This window comes from Prionailurus viverrinus, chromosome A1, assembly GCF_022837055.1.
Source record: "Prionailurus viverrinus isolate Anna chromosome A1, UM_Priviv_1.0, whole genome shotgun sequence".
NCBI lineage: Eukaryota > Metazoa > Chordata > Mammalia > Carnivora > Felidae > Prionailurus > Prionailurus viverrinus.
In genome coordinates this window covers 174974325-174983301 of record NC_062561.1, presented here as the reverse complement: position 1 = coordinate 174983301, position 8977 = coordinate 174974325, and the positions used below count along the sequence as shown (strand labels likewise).

At 45.5% G+C, this 8977-nt stretch overlaps 2 protein-coding genes across 2 annotated transcripts; one reads left to right on the top strand and one right to left on the bottom strand.

The window, feature by feature from the left end:
* Positions 1 to 545: 545 nt before the first annotated feature.
* On the bottom strand, positions 546 to 7010 carry NOP16 (NOP16 nucleolar protein). The gene is made up of 5 exons (XM_047864955.1): positions 6658 to 7010; positions 6461 to 6569; positions 3433 to 3502; positions 1537 to 1643; positions 546 to 972 (listed from the first exon to the last, which is right to left on the bottom strand). The coding sequence occupies exons 1-5, from the start codon at positions 6762 to 6764 to the stop codon at positions 829 to 831; spliced, it is 537 nt and encodes a 178-aa protein (XP_047720911.1). The 5' UTR covers positions 6765 to 7010; the 3' UTR covers positions 546 to 828.
* On the top strand, positions 7002 to 7962 carry HIGD2A (HIG1 hypoxia inducible domain family member 2A). Its single transcript, XM_047864965.1, has 2 exons — positions 7002 to 7202; positions 7560 to 7962. The coding sequence occupies exons 1-2, from the start codon at positions 7049 to 7051 to the stop codon at positions 7724 to 7726; spliced, it is 321 nt and encodes a 106-aa protein (XP_047720921.1). The 5' UTR covers positions 7002 to 7048; the 3' UTR covers positions 7727 to 7962.
* The last annotated feature ends 1015 nt before the right edge of the window (positions 7963 to 8977 follow it).

Here is an 8977-nt window from a genome sequence, read left to right as displayed (position 1 = left end):
GTGATCCTGTTCTGAGTCATCACCTCACATGACCAAATTAGGCCTGCCCCAGAGACTGGCCACACAGTGTGCAGCCCAGTGCTTGGCACACAGTAGAGTGGTATTCAGCAGTCCCCCAGTCTCAGAAAGCAGATTTGGGGGCCCTGGGTTCCTTTCAGGGCAAGCAATCTGAAGATGCAGGGAAGACCAGTCACAAGGAGGCAGCAGTGCAGCTACCTGCCCTCTGGCCATCAAACCACAGGGTAGGGCCATGGACAACCAGTCTGCCAACCTCCAGCCTCGGAGTGGGGCTAGTGTTGGCAAGACAGACCCCTCTGAGCAGTCCAGGGTTGCTGGCAGGCTTCTGTGGAAGGGTTAATGCTGTGCAGAAAACCAAGGCAGAGCAATGGAACTGAACAAGTGAGAAGAGGAGGGAGGCCACACCTAAGAGGGCGTGGCAATGTGGCACACAACGGGCTGGACGGCCTCTGCCCTGGTTGAGTTGGTTTTCACAGGGGCAGTCCCAGGGCTTGGCTGGGAGGGGAAACACATAACCGTCAGAGAAATAAAATAGCCTTATTTTATTATGTACATATTATATGTAAACAAACCACCCACTCTGAAAACATTAGGTTCTGGCTCTTCCCAGGGCCCTAAGAAACCTCATGGAGACTGTTCCTTCCCCAGAGAGGGGAGCGTGTATGTGCGTGTGTGCGTGCGTGTGTGACCTTTTGATTCCATGGGGTTTGGCCAGCCTCATCTAGCCACATGCCCCTTCTTGCCTTAAACCCTGGCTTCCAGTTTCTTTGGTCCAGGAGGAGGCCTCAGCCTGGGGCAGGCATAAGCCACTCACTCAACTTCCATCTTATTCTTCTGCAAAGAATCAATGAAGGCTTGCCACTCCACTGGGTAAAAACGCTTATAGACGTTGATCTTATTCCGAATCTGTTTCGGGGTATCTTGATAGTAATTCTTCTCATCCCGGGCCATAGCCTAAGAAGGGAGAAGAGCCACTTGAGGAGGGCTGGACAGGCACAGTTCAACCCCTAGTTCTGCCTGAGTTGGGCAAACCACCTCATATCCCCGAGGTTCAGGTTCCTCACCTCAAAAACCATGGTATATGTGGGGAAATGGGTGCAAATGCCCTCGGGGACCAGGCAGGAGCTAGGGCCAGAGGAATAGCTAATGCTCCATCCACAGCCACTGATCCCACTTGGGCACCAGAGTCCAGTGCAGCCAGATTTTTCAATTTTTAAGAGAAGTCAAAAACGTGAATTTTTATTTGAAACCTCCCATAATTAAAATAGCAACTAGTTCAAGTTCTTTAAAAATACCATGCAAACAAAACAGCATATCTGTGAGTGGGATATGAATCACAGGCCAGTCAGTCTATCCCAGCTATAAGCATCTGTCAATGAGATCAATTTCCTAAAGTCTCTCTTTCCTTTCTTTGTTTCAACTCAGTCTCGGGCAAGAGTCAAGATCAGACCCCAAATTGTCCAGGGTACCTTCCCAACAGACTCAAGTGGTTCTTCCCGTGGGGCCCAAACCACTCACCTTATAGTCCTCGCCATGATTCTCCACCATGTAACGTACATAGTCAATGAGGTCTCGGGACAGCGTATTTCCTTTCTTTTCTGGGAGGCTGGCTTCTGCCTCCAGGTCTGGGGTGAGAGAAGCCAAGAAACAGGAAAAGAGGTTTTGCCTCCTGTACTTTTTGGTTGCCCAGTCATTCTTTCACCTAATCCCAAACCATGGCCATCAGATGGGCTTTGCCTCTTCATCCCCAATTCGGTACTCTTCAGCCCCTTGGATCTCAGGCTGTGCCTATGACACAACCATCTATCAGTTTTACAACTACCTAAAAGGCAAGTCTTATCTCTTTGGGTCTAAGCTTGGTAAGAGACAGGTACCAAACTAATAATCTCTACTTAGTACCAGGTCGTGGGGACAGAAATGAAGATACATTGCCTACCAGAGGTTGGGACTCCCTTCCATCTCTAAAATTTCCTAAGAATTTCTTTTCTTTAAGTGTTACAACAATAATGTGAAATGGAAAGGTGTGAATGAGAACTAACGCCGCAGGAACCAGGGCCTGAGGCTGGGTCTCACTGGAACCTCACTGCTGTATGTAAGGTAAAAAGCCAAGCTGTGGAGGCAATTGTGGCTTTGCTTTTAAAACAGCTAAGCAGGGGGGCCTGGGTGGCTCATGTCGGTTAGGCATCCGACTTGGGCTCAAGTCATGGCCTCATGGTTCATGAGTTCAAGCCTGGCATTGGGCTTGCTGCTGTCAGCACAGAACCCACTTCAGATCCTCTGTCCCCCATTCTCTCAGTCCCTCCCCTGCTGATTCCCTCTCCTTTCTTTCAAAATAAATTTAAAAACTTAAAAAAAAAAATAAAATCGTTAGGCAAACACTCCCCATTTCTCAATGTGAAAAATAGCTCACAGAAAGAAGGTGGTCAAATGTTATTCAAGGGTTAAATGCTAAATTGCTTATGGTCAAGAATATCTTTGACTTGGTTGCCAGGGGCAAGGTCGGGGTGGGGAGACAGGAACAAGGGGATTAGTTGTTTAATGGGTAGAGTTTCAGTTTTGAAGATGAAAAAGTTCTGGAGATCTGCTACATGACAACATAAATATACTTAACATTACTGAGCTATACAATGAAAAATGATTAAGATAGTAAACTTTATGTAGTATGTTTTTTTACCATAATTTAAAAAAATTTTTTAGAGAATGAGAAGTAAAACTTTTTAAGATTAACTCTGACTACAATAAGTACACCTGGTTTTATTTATGCAATCCTGTGTACTAATTCTTATGAGAATCACTGATGAACTAATAATAGGAACTCAAGAATTCTCTATGTAATGTCTGGCCATTTAAAACCCTTTTACCTTAAAGGTGCCTCGTTAGCACAGTAGGTAGCGCATCAGTCTCATAAAACACTTTTACCTTCAGGAGAACTGTTAAAAATCTTGGACAGGTAAGAAGAAGGATGGGTGGAGAATTTCAGAGTATACCTGCTTCCCTGCAGATTTTACTCTGCTCTATTTTAATATTCAGCCTCTATAGGCTTAATATACATGAAATTGACTTGTCAATGAAAAGATTAAATGAGATGGTGGAATCTCTATAAAAATCTGTTTGTCCTTAAATTCATGACAAGCTGAACATGTGCCTAAGACTTAATGATTTCTTTTCTATTCTCTTAAGGCACCTGGCTACATCCTCCCTGAACATCTCTGACTTCACTTCACACACTGGAGTTTAGTAAGTAGACTGAAAATGTCCCAGTTAGGGACGCAGTATTAACTTTGTGAACCCTGGACCAGTTCCCTTCTTCCCTCTGAACCTCAGTTTCTCCATCTGTAAAATGAAGACATCTGAGGCCCTTTTTAGCCCTGACTGTGCAGGATAGTGACCTAGAGGAATGTGACCAGCACTCACCATTTAGCACATAGGGTTTTCGCACAAGCTCCTTAGGCCTTTCCTCTACATCAATGTCCATGGCCTTCACCTGAAGAGAACAGAAGTTGTGAGACCAGTATACAAAGGAAGAATCCCAGATGAGGGAAAATTCTAGAGGTTCCTGCCCTCCTCACACAACTGCACTACCCACAAAAATCCCTACACAAGTTCAGGCAGGAAGAAATGACAGAGAGAACCAGTGCCCCAGAGGCTTTATGGTTCCCAAAAGGGATTCAAGCAAGCAATTAATCTTTCTGTGCCTATCTATAAAATCAGCATAATATCCTTTGCCTACCTCACCTCATCTGTGCTAATCAAGTGAAACAATGCATATGAAAGCTCTTCATAATTTACACTGAGGAGCAGATGACTTTTTTTTTTTAGAAGACTTCTTTTCTATGAAGACGAGCAACCTGACAGTGCTTAGCAATAGCCTCACATTTATTTGATCAAGAAACAGTAGTGCCATTTTACTCTGGCATGAAGGAATAAAAAGAAACCTGTCTAAAAGCAATGGGACAAAGAACCATAAAATACCTCGGAATAAACCTAACCAAAGATGTAAAAGACCTATATGCTGAAAACTAAAGAAAGCTTATGAAGGAAATTGAAGAAGACACAAAGAAATGGAAAAACATTCCATGCTCATGGATTGGAGGAATAAATATTGTTAAAATGTCAATACTACCCAAAGCAATCTACACATTCAATGCAATCCCAATCAAAATTGCGCTGGCATTCTTCTCAAAGCTAGAACAAACAATCCTAAAATTTGTATGGAACCACAAAAGACCCCATACAGCCCAAGTAATATTGAAGAAAAACCAAAGCAGGAGGCATCATAATCCCAGACTTTAGCCTCTACTACAAAGCTGTAATCAAGACAGTATGGTATTGGCACAAAAACAGCCACATAGACCAATGGAATAGAACAGAGAACCCAGAATTGGACCCACAAATGTATGGCCAACTAATGTTTGACAAAGCAGGAAAGAGCATCCAGTGGAAAAAAGACAGTCTCTTTAGCAAATGTTCCTGGGACAACTGGACAGCAACATGCAGAAGAATGAAACTAGACCACCTTCTTTACACCATACACAAAAATAAACTCAAAATAGACCTAAATGTAAGACAGGAAACCATCAAAACCCTGGAGGAGAAAGCAGGCCAACAACCTCTTTGACCTCAGCCGCAGCAATTTCTTACTCGACACACTTCCAAAGGCAAGGGAATTAAAAGCAAAAATGAACTATTGGGACCTCATAACGATAAAGCGCTTCTGCACTACAACGGAAACAACCAACATAACTAAAAGACAACCGATAGAATGGGGAAAGATATTTGCAAATGACATCGGACAAAGGGCTAGTATCTATGAAGAACTTACCAAACTCAACACCCAAAAACCAAATAATCCAGTGAAGAAATGGGCAGAAGACATGAATAGACACTTTTCCAAAGAAGACATCCAGATGGTCAACAGACACATGAAAAGATGCTCAACGTCACTCAGCATCAGGGAAATACAAATCAAAGCCACAGTGAGATACCACCTCACACCGGTCAGAGTGGCTAAAATGAACAAATCGGGAAACTACAGACGCTGGTGAGGATGTGGGAAAACAGGAACCCTCTTGCACTGTTGGTGGGAATGCAAACTGGTGCAGCCGCTCTGGAAACAGTGTGGAGGTTCCTCAAAAAATTAAAAATAGAGCTAACCTATGACCCAGCAATAGCACTGCTAGGAATTTACCCAAGGGACACAGGAGTGCTGATGCATAGGGGCACATGTACCCCAATGTTTATAGCAGCACTTTCAACAATAGCCAAATTATGGAAAGAGCCTAAGTGTTCATCAACTGATGAATGGATAAAGAAGATGTGGTTTATATATTCAATGGAATACTAGTTGGCAATGAGAAAGAATGAAATCATGCCATTTGCAGCAATGTGGATGGAACTGGAAGGTATTATGCTGAGTGAAATAAGTCAGTCAGAGAAGGACAGATATCTTATGTTTTCATGTATATGTGGATCTTGAGAAATTGAACAGAAGACCATGGGAGAAGGGAAGGGGAAAAAAAGTAGATACAAACAGAGGAAGGGAGACGAGCCACAAGAGACTATTAAATACAGAGAACAAACTAAGAGGATGGGGAGGTGAGGGATAGGGAAAATGGGTGATGGGCATTGAAGAGGGCACCTGTTGGGATGAGCAATGGGTGTTGTATTTGACCCCATTTGACAATTATATTCACACAAATTTTTTATATTCATAAAAAATTTAAATTCATAAAAATTTATATTCATAAAAAAAAAATAAAAGCAATGGGACAAATCCAATCAGCAAGCCCATTCATTAGGTTAACTATTGAGCACTAGTCACATCCTAAGAACCACTGGGGGTTTAATAGTGAACAAAACACAAAATTGTCTCCAAGGAGATTATGCTGGGGTAAAGAGGCACAGACAATAAACAAATATATAAAATATCAAGTGTTTACAAGTGCTATGAATTAAAGCAGGGAAGAAACTACTGGGTAAAAAAGTGTGCCATTTTTGAAAGGGTGGTCCAGAAAAAGACCTATTTGGGAGAAACTAATAAGGGAGCCTCAGACCAGGATGACTAGGGAAGGTGTAAGGAAGAGGAAGTAAAGATCCCAAAATCTGGGGGAGCCCTTACTAGGAAAGTTAAGGGCAGAAAAAGATAAGTTCTGGAAAACACCCCTGAGATGACGAGGGACCCAAACAGGTTAATTTCGGAGGGAAAAATGAATGGAGAAGAAAAGGGGGAAGCTCCAACCCTGGTCCAACGTGTGCTGAGGAGTCTGAGCGTAGCGGTAAAGAGACGTTCATCCACAGTCAGTGCAGGCTGCCCGAGTTGGCTGTGGGAAGGTCGCAAACCCAGAAAAGCGTGAGCGTGGGAATAGACAGGATGAAGTTCTGAAACCCAGCTAAGTACGGCGGGAAGCAGGGGTCAAGGGCCGAGATTCTGCCATGTGAGTACCTTTCTCTTACGAAGGGGCACAGCCTTGTTGGGGTCCATAGCCAATCCCATCTCGGCCAGGTTCTGCCGCACGGATTTAGCGTGGTCCCAGGCATGTCGGATGTGGGAGCTACGGGCAAAGAGAGAGATCACGGAACCGTCATCTCGCAGGCCGTCTCACCAGAGGTCCCCCGCCTCCTAAACCCCGGGCCCCTCACCACTCGATCCGCGGCGCTGCTTTCCGTCGAGCATTTCGGTTCAGACGCTTCCGGTTAACATTGTAACCGAACTTCTGTCTCCTGGTCTTCCCCTTGGCCTTGGGCATTGCAGTGACCACGGCACCGGCAACTACCACTGGGCTCCTCTCACTCTCAGCACCTCGTGCAGCAGACTATTTCCGGCATATGCGCGCCAGGGCTGTGCAGGCTTTTTGGGAAACGTAGTTCTCCCCTTAGCGATATCGTGCAGTTTACCACGACTCCCAGAATGCAATGAGCGGTTAGCGCCTGCGTACAATGCTCCGCAAAGTCCTTTCCCCCGCCCTTTTCATGACCTCATCAGGAGGCGGGGTTTAGCGTCCCTATTTTCTCCTACAGCTGTTGCGGGGACATGGCGGTTCCTGGCCCTGTGACTCCGGAGGCACCCTTTGAGCCATCACAGCCCCCGGTCATTGAGGGCTTTAGCCCCAGTGTCTACAGCACTCCAGAAAGCTTCAAGGAAAAATTCCTTCGCAAGACCCGCGAGAACCCGATGGTACCCATAGGTAAGCAGGTGTTGTAGGAACCGTAGACCGAGAGGATAGTGATGTCTGAGGGAATGAATTAGGAGAGGACCAGGAAAGCCAAGGGGGACCTGAGTGAGAGTGGACCAGAGTTGTGGCGAAGTGGCCGGGCGGTGAGGGGTGAATCTGATTGGAGCTGGGCGGGATTGGGGGGCGCTGAGGTGGGGCGAGCCCTATAACTAGGAGGACCCTACCTCGACCAAAGCCTCCCACTCGGCTCCACCCGCCTTCCCTCGGTCTCTCTTCTGAGCTCTCCACCCTCTGGTAGGGGATCCAAAGCGGGGAGAGGCCCACGGGGTCGAAACCTGCCACTCCGTACTTGCTTTGTCCCTTCCTCAGGCTGCCTGGGCACGGCGGCCGCCCTAACCTACGGCCTCTACTGCTTCCACCGGGGTCAGAGCCACCGCTCTCAGCTCATGATGCGCACCCGGATCGCTGCCCAGGGCTTCACGGTCGCAGCCATCTTGCTGGGTCTGGCTGCATCTGCTATGAGGTCTCGATCCTGAGCCTGAGACTTGGCCTTGAAAGTTCCGCAGAGATCATTCCCAGCCCCAGGAGCAACCACCTGTCCTGTCACCTGACTTATTCCCTCATCTTCCCTGACAAGTCGGAGGAAGTGGCCAATTGTGTGACCGACACATGTTTTTTCAGGAATCTCAGATTCGGTTCAGTTTGGGTGTTGCATACTTCTATTTGTGCCTCACTTTCTCCACCTCCTACTTAATAAATTGATCCACTTGTAGTTTGGTGAATTCATTCCTTCTAACCCTCCAGAGTTTTTGGTCTTTGGTTTTAGGACAAAATTGTCTAAGGACTGCAGGGGCCCTTAGAAATCTTAATAGTTTAATCGTTCCTGAACTTTCCTGGTAACGATCACCTGAGGAACTTGCTAAAAGTAGAGATTCCTTAGAGTGATGTTATTTGAAAAAAACTCATCTTTCTGTCAATTTTCAAACTTACAACAGAAAACCTTCCTTCAGACTAGGCCAACAGCTGTGGCCCTGTCCAAGGCAGAGGGCTCTTCTCTCCACTTTACTCCTCACCCCACTCTCACCTGAGAGCACCTAGGGCTCCACTGATCTATACCATCCCGGCTTGATTCTTGATGCATCTTACAGAAAAGGAAACTGAGGCTCAGAGAAATAGCCTGGTAGAGTGGTAAGAACATAGTCACAAAGCTTGTCACTGGTTTGTGTACCTACTGTTTCCCTGAAAGGAAGAAAGTAGGCTGGGGACCTGAGCAAACTCTAGAAGAGAGGCAACCTATGAGTTTGCATTCGTGTAAAATTTCACACAAGTATTCCTGGACTGTGGTCAGATCCAACCTGTTGATTTGGACCCAAGTTCCTAACATGTATGACTTCAATTTCATCACCATCTGCAAGCTACCGGAAGGGAAAAGAGGGAGTATAGAAGACATACCCACTTTTTGAGCCCCATAACACAATCTAAATTGCAAAATGGAGGAGTGTATGACTAGGGCCTACTAAGTTTCTTGTTCCCATCATGGTCTCTCAGTTGTAAGGCAGAGATTATAAATTTAAAGCTATATGTTGTGGTGACCCTTGCCTCAAGATTCAAGGAATCAATGTGGAGTAGTGAGGACTATGGCACTTTTAAAGATGAAGGCCACTATTTTTAGTGGTTGGTGGTATTGTGTTCCCCTAAAAAAGGTATGTTGAAGTCCTAACCCCGTATCTCAGAATGTGATCTTATTTGGAAATAGGGTCTTTACTGATAATTAAGTTGAACTGAGG

Coding starts and splice junctions, on each gene's coding strand:
- NOP16 (XM_047864955.1), bottom strand. CDS start 6,764: ATGCCCAAGGCCAAGGGGAAGACCAGGAGACAGAAGTTCGGTTACAAT. Junction 3,503..6,460: donor TGCCCCTTCGTAAGAGAAAG/GTACTCACATGG, acceptor TGTTCTCTTCAG/GTGAAGGCCATGGACATTGA. Junction 1,644..3,432: donor AAAACCCTATGTGCTAAATG/GTGAGTGCTGGT, acceptor CTCTCACCCCAG/ACCTGGAGGCAGAAGCCAGC.
- HIGD2A (XM_047864965.1), top strand. CDS start 7,049: ATGGCGGTTCCTGGCCCTGTGACTCCGGAGGCACCCTTTGAGCCATCA. Junction 7,203..7,559: donor GAACCCGATGGTACCCATAG/GTAAGCAGGTGT, acceptor TCCCTTCCTCAG/GCTGCCTGGGCACGGCGGCC.